The following is a 26630-nucleotide window of genomic DNA, read 5'->3' on the forward strand; positions in this document are numbered from 1 at the left end:
CCTTGCTTTTAACCTGTGATGACTGAGTTCTTCCCTTCAATGAGCCTGAAGTCTCCACTGATAGATAGATTATGCAATTGAAGTCACGCTTGGCATTCAGTTTTTCCTCCGCCCTAGAAAAGGAATTGTATGTCTTGGATATAGAAATCTTAATACAAAAAATCGGGGTTTTTTTCTGTTTACCAATTCACACTGTAATGTCTGAATCATAAAGGAAAATACATCTAAAACTAATTATTTGGTGCTCACAACAAACGTGATGGGTGGGGGCTACAGGCTATGGCCATTATCTCAGTGCTACAAGCTAGAGAAGTCCAATTTTAATTATCTGTATTGCACTGTTGTATTAATACATTAAAAGTCAATACAAAATTGAAACACAAAGTAGGGGAGGGCCTTGGTAAGTGTGTGTTTTATGTTTTGGGGGGTGTCCATTAGAGTATATTCACCCTACTTATTTAGAAATAAAAGCCAGACGAAACAATGCGAGCGCCTTCCATATTATCTAATTAAACTCTTCGGGTTTTTTTCTTCAGCTCTAGAGTTAACGTGAGCCGTTTTTTTCCATCCGATGTTCCAATACATAGCTCTTGCCAAATACATTTTGGAGGGCGCCTATAAATTGTTACACTCGAACTTGATTTCTACTGATTAAGTCTGAAAAACGGTAAACACTTGGCCTCAGAATCACATAGGAATTGGAGGCTGCTTGTTTTTTCTTTAAATGCCCCCCAAGACTTAGGGCCATAAAATATTACTTGTGATCATTGGGGGAGAGTGGGGATATAGGATTTTTACTTCTGTTTTTGTTCCTTCACATTGCATCGCTGTTTAGAATTACTTTCAAAGTGGTCCAGAGTTCCCTCATTTCCGAGAGCATGATGTTTAGTTCAGGTGATGGCTAATGTTAATGTCCGTCGGATTCTTGGCGTCACGTGCTTAAATTGCAAGGCTCTGCCCCCTCTTCACTTGAAACCTTGGTGGGGGGAGTGACCCTGGCGGCTCCTCACCGCCGAGGCTTGGCTGCAATGCTGGCCCAACGGACATGGGAGCGGCGGAATGGCTTGCGGAGCGGGGTGGGGGGATTGGGGAGACGGGAGGCGATGCCTTTCCTGCGCAGGCTGCCTCCCCACGCTGTGCTTTGAAAGAGGCGCTGGACCTCACAGGGCGCTTTAAAGCCTCACAGAAGCGCCGCAAGTGCAGTTGGCCCCGCCCTGTCCCGCTGCGGACTTTGTGAGTGAAAGGGGCCGCCGAGCGGCGGCTTCTTGCCCCTTTCACAGGAGTCGCTAAGTCCCTGAGCAACTGTCATGTGATAATAAGGCGAGCGGCGGGGGTCTCCGCATCCCCGGGATCATTACAAAACCGCGCTGGAGAGCGCGGCACAGCCACAGCCGCAGCCGCCGCCTCCTCGCTCCGCCTGCCCGAGGACAGCTCCATCCCTCCCCGCCTCCAGCAGGGCACCGGCACCACCGCCGCAGCGGCAGCTCGGCCCAGCTTTCATGGGACACGGTGCCGTTTCCCCTGCTTGCCGGGGCCCAGGGCAGGTGCGCGCTGAAGGCGGCAAGGACCGTGCGTCGGCCGAAGCGCTCCAGAAAAAGCCCCCGCAGCAACTCCCGCAAACAAAGTCTGCGCGCGCGGGAGGCCGCAGAGTGCGAAGCCGGGAAACTTTCCGGCTCCCAAGAGGCGGCGGCAGCAGCGGCTGCTGTGCGGGGAAGGCGAAAGGTTGGGGCATCGACAGAGACAAGCAGCGATTCCCGCTCCGTTTGCGCGACGCTCTCCCCGCGAAATAGCCCCCGGGGCGGCTTAGAGAGCGGCAGGTTTCGGGCAGGCTGTTGGGCTGGGGGAGGGGGAAAGTGGGGTGCGGAGCATGTGAGAGACGCTCGTTCTCCCCCCGGGACCCCCGCGTCTCGCCAAGTGCGCGCGGGTTAGCGGGAGCAGCGCGCGGCCCGTGCGGAGTTCGCGGCGGGACACGCCGCGGGATGCGGCGGGGCCGCGAGGCAGCGATTAGCGGGAGGTGGAGCCGGGGGGCGCGATAGACCGGAGAGGCGCGTGTCGGTCGGCGGGAGCCAGAGGAGGCGCGGGGCGATTAGCGGGCGCTAGGGACCGTGGGGTCCGGATCCGCGGGCACCCGGGGCGGCGATGCCGAGGCCGGGGAAGAGCTCCTACAGCGACCAGAAGCCGCCCTACTCCTACATCTCGCTGACGGCCATGGCCATCCAGCACTCGGCCGAGAAGATGCTGCCGCTGAGCGACATCTACAAGTTCATCATGGAGCGGTTCCCCTACTACCGGGAGCACACGCAGCGCTGGCAGAACTCCCTGCGCCACAACCTCTCCTTCAACGACTGCTTCATCAAGATCCCGCGCCGGCCCGACCAGCCGGGCAAGGGCAGCTTCTGGGCGCTGCACCCGGACTGCGGCGACATGTTCGAGAACGGCAGCTTCCTGCGGCGCCGCAAGCGCTTCAAGGTGCTGCGCCCCGAGCCGCCGCCGCTGCCCGGCGGGGTGCCCAAGGGCCCCGCGCCCCCGCCGCACGTGGTGCACTACTTCCACCCGCAGCACCCGGGCAAGATGCAGGGCCTGGGCACCTCGGAGGCGGCCGTGGCTGCCGCTGCCGCCGCCGCCGCCGTCGGGAGGCTGCCGCACTTCCAGCCCTACGGCCTCAATGGGAGCAGCCCATCGTCGGGCTTCAAACATCCCTTCGCCATCGAGAACATCATCGGGAGAGATTACAAGGGGGTGATCCAGGCCAGCGGGCTGCCCTTGGCCTCGGTGATGCACCATCTCGGGTACCCGGTGTCCAGCCAGCTCAGCAACATGGTCAGCTCCGTGTGGCCTCACGTGGGGGTGATGGACTCGATGGCCGGCATGCCCGTGTCTCACGAGTATGGACCATTTGGGGTGCCCATGAAGGCTCTCTGCCACCCACCCGGCCAGACTATGCCAGCGGTTCCTGTGCCCATCAAACCCACCCCGGCGCTGCCACCTGTGTCTGCCATCCCCGCTCTCACAGTCAACTCTTCGCAGATCTGCCCTTCCACTTCGCCAGCGTCTTCTTCCCTCCTTGAGCAGACTCCGCCAACCCCCTCCGAGGGCAAGAGCGCCTTACACTCTGTCCTAGTACATTCCTAAAGGGCAGGGGCAGAGAGAGAGAGACACCTAGCCACAAAGGGTGCATTTGTAGGGGCAAGGGATGTATCTGAGAAATGGGCTCTTAAATGGTTTGATTAATATAACCTATCTGGTGTCTGTGTTTATATATTGTACAATCAGATTATTGAGAGCCAGGTTTCAGGTAAGAGCTTCTATTGTTGTTAACTATTATAAAACTGACAAAGTGATGAAAAGGTGATGTGAAAAGTCACAGTGGCTGCAGAGCTAGACCCTGGTCCATTTCTGAACAGAGGAAAGTGCTGCGTGGGCAGTACATTGGAGTGGGTCTAAAAATCCAGATACATCAGAGCTCAGCAGTCAGAGTGGAATCGGTTACTCTTCACCATTATATGTTTTAAACGGAATCATATTTCTGCAGACGAGATATAAAAAAACAGTGCTAAAATTCGAGATGAGAATCTGCGCAAAATAAGGGATTCTCGAGTAGTTAGTGTAAAAGGAAATTATTGTTAGAAACGTTTATTTCCTTAACAAGATAAAGAGTTGGATACAATTGCCATTAAGATCTGATTTAAAAAATATCTCAAAGGGAAACTTGTTTGTGTTTCTCTGCTGGATAGCGAGACTGATCTTGCTCTGAAAGGGACACCAAAGCAATTACCGTTGACAAAAGCAAGCAACAAGGGATTAAAGTGGGAGGCTCTCGATTGCAAAAGTAAATTTTGCAAAACAATAGAGAAATTATTAGTAGGAATTTAAATTGCAGCTGCATTAACAGCAAAGGGCTCTTTTAAATATGGGTTAAGTAGTCATGACTCTATATTCTTGTTTGCAGTGTTGTTGCAGCATATTGGTCCCAGGATATCAGAGAGAAGGTGGGTGGGGTAATATCTTTTACTGAACCAACTTCCATTGGTGAAACAAACACGCTTTTGAGCTACACAAGTCTTCAGGACTTGCGGTAGAGGTCCGTGTAGCTCGAAAGCTTGTCTCTTCATCAACAGAAGTTGACCAATAAAAGACATTACCTCATCCACCTTGTTGCTGTATATTCTTTACAGTTTGCAGTGAATGAATATTTAACCGTGGGGAAGGAAACATTTTTATAGAGGACTCTTTAATTAAACAAATGCGTGGAACGTAGCATTGCCTGTGAACTTGTAACGTCTCTCAGTTTTCTTCTCAAAATAAAAAAATCCCTGCTACTTGTGAGTTAAGCTTTTCACATCACCTTTTAACAACTCACAGATATAGCTATTTTGTGTGTGTTGCTTGGTGTGTATTTCAGCTGAGTTTGAAAACTAAGAACTGCTGAATGAGATGTATAAAACACAAAGATTTTTTAAAAATCACAGGAAAAGCACTTTACTGGAAAAAAAACTTCCAACAGAAAAGAGGGAAGTTATGAAGCAAACCTCTCAAAAGTCACATTTTGTTTCTTTGACCGATGAATCCCAGTTGGCTTGTGAATGATTGTTACAGTTGTCTGTCTGCCCTGCTGTACAGTACACCAATGTTTAATTAAAACCGAGCTATTGATTTGCTTCTGCTGGCGCTGCTGTTTAGGATGTTTCACTTGTTGTCATCCCAGATGGGCATTTTCCTCCCAGAGATTTGTGCTCATAACAGTTTTATGTATTAGGAACCTCCCAAACATACACAAACACATAAACGTTTCTGGTGCTGTGTTCTGCTAAGCATAAAAAGGGAATTCTGTGAAAAGTAAGTTTGCTATTTCATGGAGAAATTCTTCATCCACTTCCACGTGGTCTGTTTATTTCGTCTAGTTGGAAAGTTTCTTCTGAAGTTTCTACTTTTTTCTCAGCCTTAGCCTCCCTTATACTTCTGCGCTAATGAAAAAACAGAAGTCTTGAAGGTGTTCTACACTGACCTGAAATCCTGCTCCTTCTCTTCTATAGCGATGCTGTGAGAAGGGTGGAAAGAAAGGAGAAAGCAAATGAAGTTGTGAAGGTAGGGGCGGGGGAACTAGATCCGATCCTGATTCCATTGAAGTTAATTGGCATTATGCCATTGATTTCAATGGGTACCGGCTCGGGTTCACTGGTTATAGTTTTCTCACCAGATAAGCCTGAACCCTTCTGAGTCGTTCGTTTTTAAATTTGTACCGAAGGGATCTGCTCATAGGGTTTGTCGGGTTCCCAGATATCCAGATTGCAGTCCAAGTCTTTGCTTTAGAGAAGGATGTCTGGTACCTAAACCAATTGCTTCCGCCTTCTTTGGTGATATCGATCTGTTCGCAGCTTCGGCTGGGAAAGGCAAACCTGTTGCAATCTCCGTGGTCTAGGCTGTAACTGCATCTAGCTTTCCTAAAACACAGTGTGGCAGTATCTGTCCACTTTAAATTCCACTGGAATGGTTCCATCCGATCCAGAGGGTGGTTTTTACTTTAATTTCCAGAATCAAAATAACTCTTAGAGCAGCGAAGAAAAAAACAAACAAACTGCGAATGAAGCACAGATCTGTATCCCAGTTTGGAAATCAGATGTGGGAACGACACCGGAAAAGTTTTTCATCGCGGACATGCCGGGCAGGAATTCAGTATAAACAATTACAAGAAATAGACACCTTCTAGTTCTTTGATAGCTTCCCTTAGATTTTACATGGGAACAAATTTCAATATTTCTGTAGCTACATTAGTTATAAATTAAGCGATTCCCAAAATGTTTAAAATTTAAATTTACTGCCGGCTATTGAAAGCCCTATAATTGCTCTTTTAAATACACTAAAAGTCGCCTTTGATGTACAAATGTGCTCTTTTCAGAATTAGTTCACTTAGTCTAGATTTTTCTTTTCTTTTTCTTGTTAAATCTGGACTGTTTTTAAAGCAACCCATCTCATATTTTGTATAGTTGATTGCAGCTATTTTGGCACATAACAGAAAGAAAGCTGGACGCGTTTAGGGCCAGCTGCCACTGACTTCAGTGAAGGTAGGGGGTGACCCCTTACATTGATATGGACACGATTTTCTGATGTATCTTAGAAAAGATTCCCCCCCCCCACCAATACACAGGGTAAAGGAGATGAGAAATACAGAGTAGAAGAAGAAATAACCAGACTGAGAATTACTTAGAAGATTCATTTCAGTGGAAGCTCCATTTGATTCAACAAGAATATTGGTACCAGGAGCAGGAGTGGAATTGTAAGAGTTTAGATGAGATGTTGATCGGCTGCAGACAAACTGTGCCAAGGCAAGTGAAAGGGATTATACTACTAGAGTGATCTCTAGTATATCTAATACTCTTCCCTCTTGTAGTTGTTTCTCAAAGAAAACTATAGTGTCTGGCTGGCTGTCAAATAACTTGTATTCGGGGGTTGTCATGGGTTCTTATTCCAAAGTGAATTGATGTTGCCAGCCTTTAACTCATCAGATATGATACAGCAGTCATAAAAGGGCTGTGACTAGGCAGGGAGGAAACAAGGAGAGAGGCACAGGTGACAATTAGAGTTACTAGACATCCATGATGTTTGACAAATTCCTTCCTTTGACACGGTGTTTTTGTCCGTGGTTCTAACGATGCAGATCCGGGCTCCTGCAAAACTCCATCGGACTTCAACAGGCGGCTTAGCCTGGGCACAAGAGCTGCAGGATGCAGCCCAAAGGAAGTGAACCTGTCAGCAAAGCAGGCTGTATGAGTCGGGAGATGTGCAGGCAGAATGCCTCGCAGTGAGGATTATCGATAATGATCTTTTCTCAACATACAAAAAATGACAGTAAGGGTGATTGTGAGGGGATCCTTGCCAAATAGCGGTGACCTTACTGACAGAAATAGTCTCACTGAACTCAGCAGGACTCGTGTGTATGAACTGAGCTGGATTTGTTCCGAGGTCAATGACCCCGACTAACCTGTTTACTCCTATTCAGGTCTAGCAAGTACAACTACAAACAAGCTTTTAAACTCGTGTAATTTGTAACCCATCCATTTTAATACAACTAATGAATAGCTGTTGGCTTCGTCTCTCCCCCACTACAGAGAATCTGGACCTAAACTAATGGAAGGAGTGAGTAAAAATTCTACCCTCGCAACACCTGGGAGACATTAGCTCACTTACACTTTTGTAGAGAGAGAGTAGATACATGAGATCAACAACGCCTGTTCTCAGGGCTCTCAAACAAGACATTTCTCAATACTAACAATCAAATAAGAGAATGTCCAGTCCCATTCAACCGCCGAGAACCGCATCAGAGACTAATGGGGCGGCGTGACTATCATCCCTATTTAGGATGGATTTCCAAAAAGGTGCTGTTGCTCCCTGGCACATCGGCGGAAGGTATAAATACCAAGCTTTGTGAAAATGAGGGTTACTAATGTGATACACTTGGACCACAATTGTACAGGCGAGTTCATATCCCCGCTGATTCATTTGATATTTCTATTCAGGCAGCCGAAGGAGGCTTTGGAGAGGGAGGAAGCAACCTTAAGCCACCTGTGTTTTATTAAAATGAGTGCATTACAAATTGTATAAATTAAAAACTTGATCGCAGCTGTGACTGTCAGACATGAGAGACGATTCAAGACAAAGGGTTCCAATGCCCGCGGAGATACGCCGTACCCGACCGCTAGGGGGCAGGTATGGGCTCGGTGCGGGGGGCTACAATCATTAGATTGCTCTCTCCCAGGAGAGTTCTAACAGGCCAGGAAAAAGCTGAGTGGTTCATGTCTATGTTCCTGGTAAAAAAAAAAAATTCTTGCCAATGAAAATCTGGAATGGAAGCTGGAGTCACATATAAAAACATGGGAAATTAAAAAGTGCCCTGGGAACTGCAGCAGGCCCAGACCCACTGCAGTCCTAAATGCAGCTAGATGACAGCTTGACACACACACAGGTGGCACTTCCAGACATTGAGAGAAAAATATCAGTCACTGTCTCCTCCAGCAGATTGGAACATCTTTAGCTACTGCTTTCCGTTTTTAGCACAAAATCCTGGTGTCACTACTGGACATGTGATCCTGCTTAATTATGAATGGATTAGAGTTTATAGTCTTGGGTGACAGCTGTGTGGGGGTTAACACTGATAGGCCACACCTGGCTATTGGATCTGTAGAGCAGTATGTGAGGGGAAGAAAGGGTGATCACCTTCAGAAATCTCCACACTGTAAATACACTGTTCAAAAATAGCTCATCTGCTAAATAACAGTTTATGGAAGAAGTGGAATTACATAATTTATCTGTCTTTCAATAGGAGGACTAACTTCTTTGGGAATCTAATACTAATCTAATACTTTTCCACTTCAGGATGACTAAATAAAGGAAGATCTTTATGCATGTAGCTTGTAATGAAAAATATTTACACAACTCATGATGACCTCACAATTTAAAATTAGAAGAGAAAAAAAGCATAGCCACAACTGGGGACTATTTTTAAAATATAACTTGTATAGATTTTTTTTATTTCAAAGCACTTATATCTGAATACCTATTTAAAATGTCATATATAATGTTAACTAAACTTGAACCAAAACTGGTCCCAGTGCTCAGACAATGTCAGCCTTTGGTGTGAACAAAAAGGAGGAAAAAGTAAATAATCCTAAAAAGGAAAAGCTGATGGAAAAACAAGGAGCAACATTCTTATAGCTGTACCAACTGAAGAGAGAGACTGCTAAGAGACCCTCAGTATTCTACATGTAGAAGCCATTGGTCTTCAAATCGCAGTGCAAGGTGCATCCTTTCAGCCAAGCCTTTAATGGCTGAGTCTAAGGTCCCAATCCTGAAAGCACTTATGCATTTGGTTAACTTAACTATCATGGACAGTTGCATTGAAATCTATGAAACTATTCATGGTAATAAAGTTACTCACATGTGTAAGTGAGTGAAGGACTGAGGCCTAAATTAAGACAAGGCATCCATACTGCCATCACACTATTTTTCTGATTTATTTTCTTGTGGGTAATAATTAATTAGGGGAAGGTTAAAATTTCTACTCATTGGGGGCAATTCTAAACTGTATATTGTTTTGTGTATGATCTGTCCAGAGGCAGTGGTAATGGGTACATTAGAAGTCATTAAAATAAATACAAAGAAAATAATAATACTTTTAAAATTCTAAGGGTTTTTTAATTGGCATTATCCTAAAACCAAATCCATTTGTGGCTCCTTTTCTGCCTAGCACTAATAGTATTTTTCCTCACTAGCACTGCTGCCATTTGTGGTAGTGACACAAACTACCATCTTCAGAGATTGCTCCACAGGATGAACCAAAAACAGAGACATGATTTCTAGACACTGAAGAGTTAAATGGAAGTTAAAGTACTTTCACTGCTTCATCCTTGCAGTGGAAGAAAAGGTGTTCTTTCTGGTAAGCAGTCTTTGGGGTTTTTAATCAAAGCTTATAAATAGATGTTGCTGATTTTTGGGGTATGTAATATTGATTATTATAGATGCAGCAATCTGCATATATATTAATTTATCCTTTTAGGATCCCCTGTTTTCCCCCTATGGAACCTTTGTAAAATAGCAATAAATGTGATCTTTTGGTATGCCTTTAGAGTCACATATGAATATTTAGTGAATAATAAGTTTTTACTGCCTTTTACTCCTGTTAGCCAGCAGAGCCAACACAGTTCAGAGTGAATGAGATGGAGTCTGTTCCCTCCTGTGCATCATCAAGCATTGTTCAGAACTGAAATTAAAGTTCCATTCAGTTACACCTGTGCAAACTCTATCAAAGTCAATGAGGTTTCAGAGGTGTCAAGGAGGGTCTAATCTGGTTTGTAGCACCTTTTATAATTGATGATAATGTGCATGGAGGAGAGAACTCAGATTAGCTGTCAGAGGACAGGATGACTTAGCAAGACTGGCTATTAGGGGGAAAAAACAGCCTCATCTTTTTCCTTATACACAGAGTATATTTGATATGGAAATTAACAGTGCCATAGAGCCCACAATGACATTGTTGTAGTAATTTTTTAACAGTACTTTAAATACCTGTCATGTGTTACAAGATGTTGCAATAATTTGGGCTAATAATAATAACAAATAACATCACTAGGTTATTAAAACTGTTACTAGAGAAACAGTACCTGTTGTGCTCATTCAAAATGTCTGACACATCAGAAATTAATTCAAAATTAATGTTAGCATTTAAGATACTGATGACTAGATGAATTAAAGAGATTAGGTTGGTATAATAGACCTTTGAGTACCATCAGCCCTGCATGTAAGAACAGAGCTCTTATAACAGATATATATGCTACAGCAAATCAAATCACTCTTGCTCTTTGGAATGAGCTACTAAAGGTTTTAACATCTTTCAAACATAGAGCACTCATGTGTTTTTCTTAATTTTAGATGGGTTTTTGAAATGTCAATATTAAGATTTGCTCTGAAAATAACTGGCTGCTGTTGTTCAAGCCCTCAAGAACAAGTGACACTGTCAGTTTGACAATTAGCCATCTGTATGTCAGTTGTTTCAGTCCACAGGCTCAGAGAGAAATGCTGGGCAGCAAAAGTCATCTGTAGATTTGATCATTGCACTCCTGGCCCCACTGAAGTCAATCAGAGTTTTGCAATTCACTTCAAAGGGGCCACAATTTCCTCTTATTTTTAGAGGAACCTAAAGGTAGAAAAAATTGATTTTAAACTGAAGTAGCACTGAATCACGCAGGGAAGGAGTAGTGTTATTTATTACCTTTATTAATGCTCTGGTAGAGTGACTAAACACCACATTAATGATATTCACCAATGACACTATGTTAATAGGAGTAGACCAATAAGGAAAGAGAAATAATACCAAGGGATCCAGAGACTTTAGGAAAAAAAGGCAGAAAATAATAAAATGAATTTCTGCATGGACAATGGCAAGTTAATACATTTTCTGAAAATAACTTGAAATGCTGATAGAAGGGAGAAATTTGTGCAACAGTCATGCAGATTGAGACCTGTGTGGATAGTGGACAGCAAATTGATGTGAGTTTGTAATGTGTTATGGCTGCAAAATAAAAGTTCAATGTAATTTTGGGTTGAATAAGTGAAAGTATCATAGCAGAGAGGTGCTAACCCTTCTTTGCACAACTCTCCTGTGACCTGAGCTACTGTATTCAGGTCTGGGCACTGGCAGAGAGATCTTCACAGGCACAAAGGCACTAGGGCCTAGATTCTGAAAGGTATTTAGGCTGTTGATGTCAATGGGAGTTAGGTGCCTAAATACCTTTCAAGATCTGGGCCTATATGCCTCTCTGCCCTTTGTGCCTTTGATAAACTCCCCTCTTAAATCCTCCATTAGAAAAATATTAATAAATTTGAAGGCCACTCAGAAATGAGCAAGAGAAATGATCAAGAGGCTTCTAAGGAAAGATTTCAAGCGCTATATATGTATAGTTTGGCTAAGTAATTACTGTGAGTAGACATAATAGCCCACAAATATCTAAAGGGTGTGAACACCCAAGTGGGGGATGAATTATTTAGTGTGATACATTAAGAAAGGGCAAATTCAGGCTAAATATCAAGGGAAAACCTCCTAGCAGTGAGAGATTCTTGGGTATACCAAGGGGAGGGGTGGAAGCCCTACTTTAAAATGAGAGGGAACAAAACACTAGAAAAATTACTGCAGAGAATAATCCTGCATTGGCAGGGAGAGGAATTGGATAATCTAACTGGTCCTTTCAGTATTTAGTGTCTAGAATTCTGTGATGCTATGGTGAAGTGCATAGGATTATAATTTAGGAAAATATTAAAATCCATCCTATGTTTCTGTGTAAATCAGTTTCCTCAATTCAAAGATTCACAAACTTCAAGTTCCGGATATGAAGTGGTGTCGCAGAAAAGATGTTCCCTTGATCCTGACAACCAGTAATTAAAAACACCACCTAAAAACACCATCCAAACAATCTTATCTCCTTGTTCAGAACTCTCAGCATGCTTAAAATCCATAAATTTTCATTTTACACTAAATATTAACCACTTTATATTGTGTAATATTTGTGTTCTTACAGGCAGTCTCATACATCATGATCATTTGCTAGTATTTTCTTTTGCATCTCTCCTGGATGAACTACAGTAGTTTCCATGTTTCTTTTTTAATTCCTCTTAAAGCCTCCAGGACAAAGTCTGCTGCTGTTTCTTAAGCCTCAATTCTGCAAATATTTACATATGTGCTTAACATATGTGAACAATCCCTCTGACTTAAATGGGAGTGCTCGTGAATAAAGCTAAGCATGTGAGTAAATATTTGCGGGATCAGAACTTCATTCATTATGTCTTTCTAAATTCTTGACACAGGATCCTCAACAGATACAGCTGTGTTGAGGTAAATATTGCAGCTATACGTGGTGCTGCCATCTGGAATGATAGCTCCAGTTTCCAAGAAGGCCTTAATTTTCCCAATTCTTTCACTTTGGTGGTGTCTCTCTTACACTTTTATAGAAGTCAGGTTCATGAGTGAGCTGTGGCACCATTCTGTAATTTTAAAAGGCTTGTAAACAGGTATTATTTTTAAAATTCTGGCAGGCCCATGGAGCTCTGGGCAAATCCACCTGATTTCCATTTCACAGGTGTTTACCCTAGTGTAACTGCATTTTAAAATGTATCAATTCATATTTTGTTTTGCCTTTATTCTCATCTTCTGCCATAAATAATTGAAGAAGGGGCAATTAAATCAATTCCCTCCATAGGCATGATCCTGCAACCTTTACTCAGGCAAAAATTCTATTTTGCCCTCTGTTAGTCAGCTAGCCAAGTAAACAATTACTTTACAGTGCATTTCCTTTGCAGTTCATATACACAGGGAATGATTTATTAGAGGTTTAGAATCTGACAGGGCTAAAAAAAGTTAAATATTTGAAGTTACAACCATGCAGTTTATTAATAACTAATTGGCATTTTTACAAAATGAATGCAGAGGAAATATTATAGTGTTTTGCATGTTTGCTACTCAGATTGTTTAGTTTCCTATCATCTGCGGTTAAAAAGAATATGTAGAAGTTAAGGAAATAAAATTGTCTCTAATTTGACAATAGAGAGGAAACACCAGTCAAGCATACCACAGAGAATAATTATGGCTGAATAAAGCACAAATGGCCTGTAAACACCACATTGTTGTGATCTCTTACGTTTAACCCAACAACTGACCAATCTCCACTAACAATCTTATGATACATATAGGTCTTTTTATCTAATCTTTTTCTTCCTTCTCTTGTACGTTTACCCAAAACCCACCAGTGAGTGAGCTGTATCAGATTCTTCAGAGCCCATAGATTCTTGCAGCAGATTGTTGCCAGATACAAAGGCACTGACTTGAGTTAGGAGCTTCTGCTGTGTTTTGCAAGAGCGTTAAAACATACCTGCTTTAGTACACAGAAATAGAATAATAAATGGCAATGGACAACTTCAACAGCAGCAGAGCATTGCATTTTGAAGGAACATATTTGAGAGTGGGTCAAACTCTAAGGTAGACTGCATTCTGAGGGAAGGTTATAGATGTGACACAGTCCTGTAAACCTGGGATGAAGGGGCAGAAAACAAGGGAAAGGTCTGAAGTCATATCCAACTGGTAACTCTCAGCTCTTTCTCAGGCATTACACACAATAAGGAACTCTTTTACTATGGGTAGAGGATCAGCCAACCAGGTCAGGCACTGGTTGGCTGCAAGTGCAGCAAGTGTGGGTCACAAACTCACCTTAACTTACATTATAAAATGCCATGTAAATTAATACTGCTCTTTTGGGATCAGATTAACCATTGAGAATAATAGGACATACTCTGGGATCACATGATGACATCATTGACAGGATCTCAATAAGTAACTGTGAATAAAGAAACTTAATCAAATCATCACTAGGGGTGTTTCAAGTGTGGTCCCAAAGGGATTGGTTCTTGGTCACTTGGTTCTTAACACCATTTAATGTTTTTTTTTATCAATGATATAGAAGAAAATACTAAATCATTGCTTATAGAGTTTGAAGATGATACAAAGATTGGTAAATAAAGAAGGCAAGTCACTTATACATAGTGATCTGGATTGCTTGGTAAACTGGTTGCAAACAAACGTACCCAGGAATGCTGTCACTCAGAAAAAGATTTAGGAGTCATAGTGGGTCATTTAGAAGTCAAATGTATGTAAACTCTGAATGTAATGTGGCCAAAAGAGCTACTATGTTCCTGGAATGCATAAGTGGGTATATTGAGTAGGAGTAAGGAGGTGGCATTACTTCCATTGTATTCATTACTGGAATACTGTTGTCAAGGTCTGGTGTCCACACTTCAACCAGGATGTTGAGAAATTGGAGAGGGCACAGAGAAGAGCTACAAGAATGATTTGAGGACTGGAAAACATGCCTTATAGTGAGAGACTTATGGAACTCAAGCCATTTAGCTTGTTAAAGTCAAGGTTAAGAGGTGACTTTTCACACTCTGTAAATACCTACATGGGGAGAAGATATCTATTAACAGAGGACTCTTTAATGTAGCAGACAAAAGCATAACAAGATCCACTGGCTGTGGCTGGAAGTTTAAGCTAAACAAATTCAAATGGAAAGTAAGGCACACATTTCTAACAGTGAGGGTAATTAACAACTGAAAAAACTTACAAAGAAATGTGGTGAATATTCCATCACTTGATGGATCTCTTTCTAAAAGCACAGCTGTGCCTAATTACCTTTTACAATCTAGAATTTAGCATTGTCCAATTACTGAAATACTTCTTTGCCTGATATATGCTTTCTGAGGATGGGGATATATGGCCCCAAGATAGGCTGCTTTGAAGGGAGAGAGAGCTGTTACAGTACATGGAACATTGTACATTTTGTAATGGAAAAAGGGAAGCATGAAAGATTTATTTCATGGTAAAATAATATAGTAAAAGATAACTGTAGAGAAAACAGTGAGTTTAAAAATGACTGTCATATATACAAATATTCTGGAATAATAAAAGGAAATGAGATTTCCATGGAATTGAGGTGGGATGAACATGGCCTACCTGCTAGTAAACTGACAACAGAAAGAGATGAATCTTGAAATGTGCCCAGATGACTGAAAGTCTCCTGTTCAGCCTGGTCTCTGGTGGAGACTACAGCTGTATATCCTTAGCTGAGACTGTTCTGCCTCTATTTTCTACTAAATGCACTCTGGGTTATGTCAAATTTGTCCTTTCCTTGCTCCAGGCAGGTGCCACTCTGAAGTGAGGAAGAGAGATACACATTGAGACAGCTCCACCCAACAACAGACCAACAAGCTCATAACCTCATGTTAACTTACTGTGTGTATATATACTACATGGATTTGGGGCAGACATTAGACCTCATAATACAGTATATTTTTATCCACAGATGTCATGGGGAAAGCTAGATTCCAAGTGCAGATATATGTAATGTGCTGTGCCATTTAGACTCACTGAGACCAATTCACCTCACCATTGCACCATTGCAGCCCTTACCGTATTCCTTGGATATTGAAGTCTCTCAGACTGGCATTCTCAGGAGCACAGCTAGAATGCTCTGAATTCCAGCTATTTCTGGCTGCTGCAATGGCCTCTTGGGGCCATGGACTGCCAGATGTAAGCTAGGGTGGCACCTCAAGTTGCTCTAACATATGCCTGAGTGAGGCCAAAACAGCCTCAGTCCAGAATAAGGGAGACACAGACATGGAATAAAGGCACTTTTGCCTCTTCCCACTACCACTTAGTTCTGTGCCAAACTCAGTTCTAGCACAGAGAATAATTAGTTCCTTTATATGCCATAATTTCTGGTGGCCAAATGTCTGTGTAAACATGTGACAACATAATTACAGACGGATAACAAAATATGTGCATACTTGCAAAAGATCTCTGATCTATGCTGACTGATGATAACTTTAGTGCAACACATGGTCAGTAAAACTCCAATTGACATCCAGGAAGACAGAATAAGAATTTCAGTAGGTGTTTTGTCTGAACAAGAACTGTGGGTTCACAGTTTCAGCCTATCACTATACTAATTCTTCATGTTTGTGTGAATACATTTTTATTTAAACATGAAAACAGTATCACGCACAGTATTTTTGTCCAGAAGTGTTGCTTATATGTTCAAGTTTTTTTTATTAATATAAATATCTGATGCATTTCATAGTTTATTCACTTTTGTGCCATGTGTTAGAGCTCTCCACACTGGAGAGAAGGTTCTTATTAACACAGGACTTAACTCTGCAAGCAATCTGCTCAGAGAATTGGGCCCATAAATAGCAGTCTCCATAAACTGCCCAGTTGTCACGGAGTGTGGGGGACCAGGCCACCCCCCCCCCCCCTCTCTACGATTCACACTCTCTCTCTCAGCCATCCAGAAGGTTTATTTTTATATAGACGACACAGCAACACACACACACACAGCAGGCACAGATAGAGAGGATTCCCATTCCCGGTTAGGGGCTGGGGGCCTCCTCAGCCCCGGGGATCAGAGCCGGTCTCCTCTCTCCTCTCTTCTCTCTCTCTTCCACCTCTTCCTCCTCTCCCCTCCCTCCTCTCTCCCTCCCCCTCCTCCCCCTGTCTCCCTCCCTGGCAGTCCCACCCTCTCCCCCCCCCCAGGCTCAACTCACCACCATCTTCCTGCTGCTCTCCACCCCCTCCTCTCCCTCTCCCTCCCCGCACAGACAGTCTGTGCTTCCTCTTCTCACACTCTCCTCTGAGACTGACTCCAGCCAGTGGTCACTCCAGCCAGCCCCCCTCCAGCCCCTACCCCCGCCTTACTGCCCCTTTTACCACCTTCCCCCCCCCCACCCAGTACCCCTGGGGGGCCCTGGGGGGGGCCTCCTGGGGCTCCCAGTCTGGGGCTCTGTCCTTCTCCCTTCCCTCCCCCTCTCCCTCAGGCTCTCCCCCGGGGCCAGGGCTGGCCTGGCTCTCGGGGCGCCGGCCCCCTTCCCCGGCCCCGGCCCCCGGGCTCGGCAGGGGCAATGCGGCCAGACCAGGGGCCAGCAGCCAGCCATGGGCCAGCCAGCAGCCGCTGCTGGGCACGCTGCTGGGCGGTGCCCCCCGGGGTCCCTGGTGGGGGGAATGTGAGGGGGCTGGGGGCACTGCTGGGGCTGGGGCCTGCCTCTGCTCCCTGCTGACTGCTGACCCCTCCTGGGACCCCCCTCTTCTGCTCCTCCATTCCCTCTTCCCCTCCCCCTCCGAGCACCCTTTCCTTCCCTCCAGCCCCCCCAGGGTCTTGCATCCCCCTCCCCGTCGCCTGGCCTCCAGCGCACCGCCGTCCTCAGCAGGGGGCCTGGGGGCCTCTGGGCTGGGGCTCTGGGGCTGGGCGGGCCTCTCGGGCTGGGTCTGGGGGTCTGGCCTCTGGCTCCCCTCTCTGGGCTGCCCTCCCCGGTGTCTCCCCGTCGTCGGGGTGCAGTCTCGAGCCGACCCTGAGTACGGACCACGGGTGTCTACGGACTGTCGACCACAGGGTTTACTGGCCAGTCCCAGTCCCTGGTCCTGGCTCCCATCCTCCATCAACACCCTGGCCAACTCTCCCCCCCACCACCCCTCTCTCCTCCACTTTCAGGCCACCTTCACCTTGCACCCTGCACACCACCACCCCCAGGGGGTCAGGTCTCACTCAGGCACTCAGGGTCAGGTAGCACCACGGCACCCCGCCCCTGCCACCGGCGGCCACGCCAGCCCCCAGCCACCTCCCTCCCCACTCCTCCCCCAGCCTCCCCTCCCCTCTTCCTCCGTCTCCAGGTAGTCCTGCTTCCACCCCTCCCCCCCGGTACCCCCGCCCCTCAGGGGGGGCCCCCTCCCCCCCCCCCCTCCTCCCCTCGGGAGGGAGGTCCCCTTCCTCCCCCCCTCCTCCCTTCCTCCTGGTCCCGCTGCCCTCCCCCCTCGGGGTCGCACCCCTGCAGGGGCTGGCTGGGTGCGGGGGTCTGGTGGTGTGGGGGGGGTGGTTCTCAGTTTGTCTGCAGCCAGGGTCAGGGCCCCGTTGGCCGTGGGCGGCTGGACATCCTGGGGGGCCTTCCATGGGGGGAGTCCCTCGGGGATGGCTGGGGGCCAGGAGGGGGCTCCCTCCTGGGGGCCTCCTCGGCTCCTTCTGGGAGGCTCCTCCTCTCCTCCTCCCTGCGGCACTGTGACTCTCTCATCCATGAGCCATCTCTCTCCCCGCCCGCCCCCGTCCCATCATCATGGTCACCCTGCGCATCGTCCGCATGCTCTGGCTCCAGCTCAGCTGGCTTCAGCAGCACGGTGCTCCAGTCAGCTTCCTGCTCATCATACCAGTGCTCCAGTACTACCCAGGTCAGGTTAGTTTGGACTCCAGCAGTCCCCTCCCGTATACTTGCCCGCGTACCCCGACCTGGTCGTCTCCGGCCGCCGTCCTCCCAGTTGTACCCCTGTGCTCTTCCCACAACTCCTTCCGTGCCATCTCTTCTCTCCGCCCCTCGGCCCTCGGCTCTTGTCCACGTGTAGGTGAGGCGCCTCCCTGTCTGTGCGTGGGGGCCTGTTCCTGCAGTGGCGGGCGTAAGCTCTCCTGCGCCTCGGCTGCTCTCCCGTCTCCCTCCTGTCCTCCAGTTCTCGCTGGCCTCTCTCTTCTCCAGAAGGTCTCCTCCTCCTCCGCCTCCTCCGGGCCCCCCAGGCCTCTCCTAAGGGGCCCCCCTGCAGGCCCCTCCCCCCTCTCCTCCTGTCACTCAGCCCTCTCGCTCTCGCCCTCTCTCTCTCCCTCTGCTCTCTCTGCTCTCTCCCTCCTCTTCGCTGCTTCTCTCTCTCTCACGCTGGCTTTCTCTTCCTTCATTCTCTTGTCTTCCTCTTTCTCTCCTCTTCTCATCTCTTCCGCTGCTCTCTCGCCTCCTTTCTCCCTCCTCTCCGCACCCGCTCCATTCGATCTTCCTCCTCTCCCTCTCTGGTCACTCCTCCCTCTGCCTGGCCCTCCTCCTCCCCCTCCCCCCCGCTCCCCCTCGGGGCCCCTGGGGCAGGGTGGGGGCCCTCTCCCACCCCCTCCCCCCCCCCCCCCCTGGGCGGGCGGGGCAGGGGGCCGGGCCCTCCTCCAGGGCAGCCGTCCCCCCACTGGGGGCTCCTCCTCTCTGCTCCGATCTGCCCTTCTGGGCCCAGCAGCCTCTCCCTTGCGGCCTTCTCCCCACCTCTTCCGCCTGCACCCTGGCAGCTGGGCAGCTCTGCCTTGGCCTCCTGGCCTCCTCCACTGCCCCACCAGCTCACACCTCCTCACCACCCCGCTCTGCGCCTCCTGGGCCCCCCTCGGGGCCCCCTCTGGCCTGCCGGCCCAGCCCCAGACCGGTCACTCCTGGGCCAGCCCCAGCCCTCGAGGTGCCCCCTGGGCCCTCGTGCCCCTGCTCTGACTCCTCCTCCCTCTCCCCCTCTCTGGCCCCTGCCCCTCCCCCAGTCCCTTGCCCCCTCCTCTCTCTGGCCACACTCTCCCACCTTCCCTGCCCCCCGCCCACCGCTGCCTGCACTCAGTTGTCCAGACTGTGGGGGCCCCAGGGGCACCACAGCCCACACTGGCACCCAGGAGCAGAGAGTCACCAGGCAGCAGGCCTTCACCCCGGTGCTCAGGATTCCAGCAGGCCCATCCAGGCTCATTCAGGGGGAAGATTCAGGGAGGGGACAGGGTCCAGAGCCCCTCACAGGGCACAGAGGTCTCCCCACAGCCAACTCCTCTCTCCTCCTCTCTCTCTCCTTCCTCCTCTCTCCCCCTCCTCCCTCTCCTCCCCTCTCCCTCTCTCCTCCTCCTCCCTCTCCCTCCCCTCCTCAGCCTCCTCCTCCCTCCTCCTCCTCCCTCTCCTCCTCCTCCTCTCCTTCCCCTCCCCATCTCCCCCCTCACCTCCCCCTCTCTCTCACCACTGCCCATTTAAAAATATCTAATAACAAAACTGTGGGCTAAATTCTACTATCAGTTACACTCATGCAACCCCTTTGAAGTTTCATAAGTACAACTGAGAGCAGAATTTGGCCTTTTGTGTCCTCCAGGTTTGGCACAGAGATCTCTTTAGGCTTTAATTTAAAAACAAAACACATAGAATTATAGTATATTTCACTGTTCAGTGAGTTTATGAAGAAAAATGAAATCAGAAACACCCCCATTTTTGTCATATTAAAGTTAATCCTTCTTAATAAAAATATTGACGACATTAAGGTTGTATATTGATACTATTACTAAAACACTTGAATTGATCAGTTGCTACCTACAGGTAGGGGCATAATAACTGCCTCTTAGATATGTTTTCTTATTGGCAATTAATAATTATATGACCACAAATCACATAATGGTCACTGGGGTACTAAAGAGAATTTGTCTTTAGTGTTGATGTTTCACTTATACTATAAGTTCCATAACAGTTACACAGTTTCTTGTAATGAGTTATTCCAAAATGATGCTGAACGAGCAGTGCCAGAATAAAGCAACAAATTATCCTGTTGGAGAAAAAACTGAAAATTTGTGGAGAGTTTTCATAAAATTTGTCAAGTTTTATGAAATGGAGAACTTCAAATGGCAAGGATGTAGAATTTCATTGTTAATATTTTGTAAAGCCATAGCTGCTGATATAATGACAGAGGGGCCTGAGAGAGGGACCAGACTAGTGAATGAATGGCCTAATAAATGTGGAAGGTACACAAGAGATGTAGAACTAAGCACTGGGACCCAGATTCTCAAAGATATTTAGGTTTCTAACTCCTATCAGGTTAGGCACCTAAATACCTTTGAGGATCTGGGCCTGAGCTCATGAAATAAAACCTTCAGGAATAAGTTCTGGCACGTAAGTCCGGTGGGCTGTCACCCAACAACTAGAGTTATGCTGAAGGTGGTTTTGCTCTGCACTGTGTTTACAAAAAATGCTCCTGATAATGATGATTTTAGTACATGATAATCTGTATTTAAAAGCAATTTTGTTTTGATCAGATACTTAATCCAAGATTCTAACATAGGATAGTCCTCCATCCCAGGATAAAACCTACAGCAGGACTAGGGGAGAAATAAATTTAATGAGGATTTCTTCAGAATTTCTCCATGATCTTTCTCATGGAGCTGTGAAGCACACCCCAGACTCACAGATCCCAGACTCCCAAGAAGATCAGAGCCATTTCCATTGGTGCCCTATGTTCAACACTGGTTGAGTATCTGCAGGCCCCTTCCCACCTGCCATTACTAGTTCATGGCAGAGTAGCTCTGATAGATCCAAGAACCTCCCTAGGTCACAGCTGCTCTCAGGAACCCCCTTATTGGGGAAAGGAGGCAACCCATCACAGGTAGGTAATGAGAAAATGTGGTGTTCTGAGGACTGTGCTGGAATTGCAAGCTATCTCTTTAAGAGGAGGGTTTTGCTTGTAGTCTAAGGAGGTCTGCGGGGAAGCATCAGATTTTGATCTGGGAGCAACAGTCAGTTCTGCAGATGGACAGACTGCAGCCTACTGTGTCTCTCACTTTTGGGGCTGTTGCGTGTTAGCATTCTTAAGTCTAAGAAATAAAAGTAGTTGTTCTTATCTAATTTCTCTGTGTGTATGCCATGAAACATAACGGAAAGGTAATACAAACTTATACCATTTCCAGCCCTGTAGACATAAGGGCCCCAAACATTCCCCTAGCCCTCTCAGTCCTTCCTCAACCCACCCACTCTATTATAATAATGACCAGGGCTCCTAACCCAGATTAAGGTTCATCTGTGCTAGACAGTATCTGTTATATCCTTGGGGGCAGCCGGTTTAGGAAGAAATCACTTGAGGCCAGACAGCAGACAGCTAACAAAACTACCATTTTATTTACAGACACAGAGCTCACCCAACCGGCCGAAACTGGCTGGGCTATCCCCTAATAATCTAACTCAGTTGCCGTAGGAACAAAAACCATGACAACCAAATACACAACAGTATCCATACACATAGTAAGGGACAGCCCCTCCCCTGAAGCTTACATTCTAAATACCGGTAGTTAGATAATGGGTGGGAAAAACAAGACATTATTCCCCATTTTACAGGTGGGGAACTGAGGTAGATATAATGTCTTTTCCCTGGAAATTTGTAGAAGAGCCAGGAATTGCACCCAAATCCTGAGACCCTGTTCAGTGCCTCAGTGATAAGATGATCCTTGCTCTCATAGCTATATAATTTCATCTCAACAATGTTCTTAATCCAGTTTCCACAAATTTAAACATGAAAACAGCCAAAGACTAAGAAGGAACAGAGCATTGTCCATAGAAAGCTCTGTAGCTGTTGTAGGTTTTAAGAAGGCTTTTTCTGAAGGAGTCATTGCCAGTCTCCTGAAAGTAACTCATTGCACTTCCTTTCTCTCAGAGGCTGTAGTCTCTGGGGTCCAGATCCAGAAATTAGGCACCTAAATACCTTTGATGATATGGGCTTAGATGTCCGTCTGTGCCAGGGACCAGTAATAAGAAATCTACCCTCAATTTCCCAAATTCAAACAAATCCTCAGTTTTTCATATTCCCTTTCAGTTACCATTTTATCCATAAATGTTTCCTGAAATACTTTATTAAATGAAAATCACTTCAGCAGGACATTCTGGAGACTTATTGAGCTAAGCTAGCTAATCAGTTTTACTTACTCCTACAGGCTATGGCTTCTAACTGATATTAGCCCTTTTCTAAGAACTATGTATGTTCAGACCACTTTAAGAACTTGTGTTAGCCTAAATGGAAGTTCCCCATATTGGTGAACTGCAGTGTATAGTTCTACGGGAGGAAAAATATCTGATTTACAAGTCTCATGCACAATTAAAGTTATCTCTAGTTGGCATTAGCACTAAGCAGCCCTTGTTAATGGTTTCTGAACTTTTATTTATATCCAGTAACTCTGCCTACCAACCTGCTCTTCTTCTGTATCTCACACAGAATGTTTTCAAAGTGCTCTTTCAACTTTTGACAGGTTGGGAATTAAGGAAGCTGTGAGAATGAAAGCAGCAGAGTAGCAGCAAAGGTTATTGAAAGCTTGTTAAATATTCTAATAGTCCCTCTCCCCAAGACCTGTAGAATTTCCAAGAATTGCATTGACTGCAAAATGTTTAGCGAGACTCTAATGGCCACAAAGGATTGGTAGGACCACCCAGAGTTGCAAATACTATAAGGAGCTTCAAGGGCCTCTTGCAGGATTAAAATTGCTCCCCCCCATTAACATCCTGAAAGTCTTCCATGAGGGCCTTCCCACCACCATCAAGTAATGAAAACCTTTCTTTGTAGTCTTCCAAGCACTTCAACATCATCACTGTGCCCTGAAACTGGACCAGAAGAAAATCTCCCACTTGTAAGTCTGACCTGACATAATGGTGTTATATCATACCGCTAAGGCCATTTTAAAACAAATTTTTTCCAATTCTCACATTTCATGATTCTTTGGAAAATATAATGAATGAACACACACACTTAGTATTTATTACTAAGTTCTGCATCATGAAGAAACATTCAAAAGCTCAGTTTATCAATTAATCATTTTGGAAAGGCATTATTGATGGGTCTTCAATGGACTGTATACTAACATCTTCCTCTATGGGAGGGTGTCATACAGCTTGAAGCTCCAATTCTAAATATTCCACAGGATGAAAATTATCAGTGTCGTTGATAAGATTAACCCAGACATAAAAGAAACAGAAGATGAAATCATCTTATTGGTAGTTAGGTATGGGTTGGCGGTGGGGGGAGGGAGAAGTTATAGATTATATGTACCCAGTTATAATGGTATAAAATTGTCTTATATCCCCTATCGTATAATTACAAGAAGCACAAAGCTTAAAAATTCAACTGTTTTTTGAACAGAAGTATTAAATTGCTGTAATGATCTACAACATATGGAAAATATTTGTTCCAGACTTATAGAAAATAAACTTCTTTTTCTTAACCACTGATAACAGTGGAATTTAGAAGTGTATAAACATTTGTATTACCAAGATAAATGTTCCTCTTTAAAGTCAAGGCAAGTATACCACAGTATTGGAGGAGAATGATGTATAACAACTCCTTGTAGCCCCTTCGGCATGCAGTTGCAATTGTTGAGAATATGAAGATGCTTTGGTGTGTTGGAAAGGGTGCACGTTTCTTGTGTTGGCTGTTGAATCTGATTGTCTGTGTTTTGTGATTTAGAAGTTGGTTATCTCTAATCTCTTTGGTTCAGGAAGGTGAGCCTAATTCCACAAAGTTAGAGGAAAGAGAAGCTAACATAGCCAAATCTCAGTCTTGTGTAGAAAGCAATCACACTCACTAGCATTTAGTATTTGAAAATGTTTCTAATAGTCAGCCTGAGTAATAAACTGCCCAGGAGCACTTATTTTGGCCTTTGGGAGATTAACCAACCACTTGAATTCTGATTTACTACTTAAAAAACGAGAACTCTAAAAGTCATGGGTTTGTCGTTTGCAAGTGTTAAAACAAAAAGTCTTCCTGTAACCATGTGAGACAGTGAAGCTGTAAAGGTTTGTATTCATCCCAGATGATTCCTTTGAGGCTCAAAGCAGATCATATCACCTAGCTACAGAGAATTTTCATTTTGGAATACAGTACTTCCCTGCTGAAAGAAGCCAAGTATTTGAAATGTGAAAAAGCCTCTAATTTTGCCTTATATTCAAATTCCTATTTTTATATATTATATATACACACACACACCCCCCTATGGTATCAAATGTACAAGAGATAAGATGTAAGGCATGCGGTACCTTACAAAATATGATCATAGTAAGCTCATTAGTAACCAATATTGTATTTCGGCGTTCCCCTCTTCTACTCTAATAACTCCTTAGTAGCCTTCCCTGCAATCACATGAAATAAGTTAAATTCTCATTAAAGAACCATCCCAACAACATGCATAACAACGGTCTTTGTTTTAAAGAAAAACAACATATTAACTTGTAGAACAAACCCTACAAAGCCCACAAACAATCCTTTAGCACATTTGGGAAGATTATGGCTTAATGTACAATCATTTGGCCTGCCTCATATACTCTAGTGTATGATGAAACTCCACCCCCTGCACCTGGACCCTGGCTTTTTGTGTTATAAGGAGGGTTATTTTGGCTTGGAGAGGGGAAGACTTTCATGACTTCAAACATAGACATTAGATCAAGTTTTTATCTTCTCACATAATCCTGTCTTTGATGTCACAAGACCGAAGCCTCTCAGAATAGAAAGAGAAAGCTGTGAAAAGAGGCCCAGTTAATTTATACATTTAAGTGCTGCTGTTCTAATTCGCCTGTGTAGCATTTTCATTGTTTTCTGCTTTGCATCCTAAAGGCAGGCTTACACCAGGCAATTATGAATGGTCCCTCTGAACAAATAATTGAAATTCACAAGTTGTGGGATATAGTTAAACAATGTCAGGGTTGGAGGTGTGAGGTCAGACATATTCCCAGTGGCATTATTAAAGTTACAGGGTACTCTTTTCACTTGTTTTGACGGATGAGTATGTGTATTACATTAACTTTAATAGCAACTAATCAGGTGAGCTACATGAGCTAAGTAACAAGCACGCGGTGATGTTTTTCCGCTTATTCCAAGGCAAAATAACAGTCATTATCTAAAATTGGCTTCTGTATCAAGCTTTTAAAAAATATTATTCAGAAAGTCTTATGGAGTATGCGCTGCAATTTGGAAAATATTTGTAAGAGGCAATTATTTTTAACATTTAACTATATGTCAAATTTGCAAAATCCTCTCTTTGCAATGGCAGTGGAGAAACAATAATAAAAAGGTGAGTGACCATATGCAAAAACATGCACCATTGAGCAATATTGCAGAGTAAAGGTAGCAATGTTAGGGCTAGCATTTTATTCTATCAATACTAGAGACAAATACAAGAGAAATAAATTATCCTGAAACATTTTTCTTCAGACATCAGAGAACAAACATCCTTGCCCATCTTGTTTTGTCAACCTGTCATTTAACCTCTGATAAAAATCAACCAACCCTAATGTAAATTATTTCCAGATTACTTTCCAGTGAGTTATGTAATAGGAAGAGTTTTGTGCCCAAAAGATTGTGTTCTTAGGAACAGCAGATTTGTATTTTTTTTCCGCTGTAAAAGCAGATGCCGGTGGGCATGGGGGGGGAAGCAGCTGCAGAAGTGGAGAGTATATAATCTTGTCAAGGGGAAAGATGCCATCCTAATGTATTAAGGAATTTCTCTGGGTCACAGGAGAGAATGGCTTAACTGACAGAAAACATGAGCCCCTCCAATGAGTGCTTTTTTTCCCCTTTCCTTCCCCGCCCCCCACTAATTCAGGAATATATACTCACTGAATTTTGCTATGCCAAAAAACTTACTACACCACCTTCTTCAAAACTTACTACACCACCTTCTTCAAAATGCTGCACACAGACAAAATTTCCTTTTTTTTGCATACTGCCTTACCAATTTACAACATATAGTTGGCACAATACTGCCAACTCCAAGTATTCAAAATTCATGAGTGGGGCCCCCCAAAATCATGAGATTGACTTAAAAGTAATAAATGTTGGGTCCTTTTTATTCGTCTTCTGGGTTTTGATTCTTTAGGGTTCAGGTTTTCAAACTTTTCTCTGTTTTCTCTGCAGCCATAGGCCTAGAAGTTTATTTTTCTTTAAAATTAAGGCTGACATTCTCTCATACTCACATTACTTCAGTTGCTGTGTCTCCAAC

At 45.0% G+C, this 26630-nt stretch overlaps 1 protein-coding gene and 2 long non-coding RNA genes across 3 annotated transcripts; 2 read left to right on the forward strand and 1 right to left on the reverse strand.

Moving 5' to 3' along the window:
• On the reverse strand, positions 1 to 26630 carry LOC120408386. Its single transcript, XR_005600661.1, has 3 exons — positions 26605 to 26630; positions 15047 to 15242; positions 1 to 113 (listed from the first exon to the last, which is right to left on the reverse strand). It is a non-coding gene; the product is annotated as an uncharacterized LOC120408386 (long non-coding RNA).
• FOXB2 (forkhead box B2) lies at positions 2122 to 3205 on the forward strand. Its single transcript, XM_039545244.1, has one exon. It carries the CDS (start codon positions 2140 to 2142, stop codon positions 3130 to 3132), a length of 993 nt encoding a protein of 330 aa, XP_039401178.1. The 5' UTR covers positions 2122 to 2139; the 3' UTR covers positions 3133 to 3205.
• Positions 7451 to 16295, forward strand: LOC120408384. Its single transcript, XR_005600660.1, has 3 exons — positions 7451 to 7704; positions 9267 to 9430; positions 15231 to 16295. It is a non-coding gene; the product is annotated as an uncharacterized LOC120408384 (long non-coding RNA).

Source organism: Mauremys reevesii, linkage group 6, assembly GCF_016161935.1.
Source record: "Mauremys reevesii isolate NIE-2019 linkage group 6, ASM1616193v1, whole genome shotgun sequence".
Taxonomy (NCBI): Eukaryota; Metazoa; Chordata; order Testudines; family Geoemydidae; genus Mauremys; species Mauremys reevesii.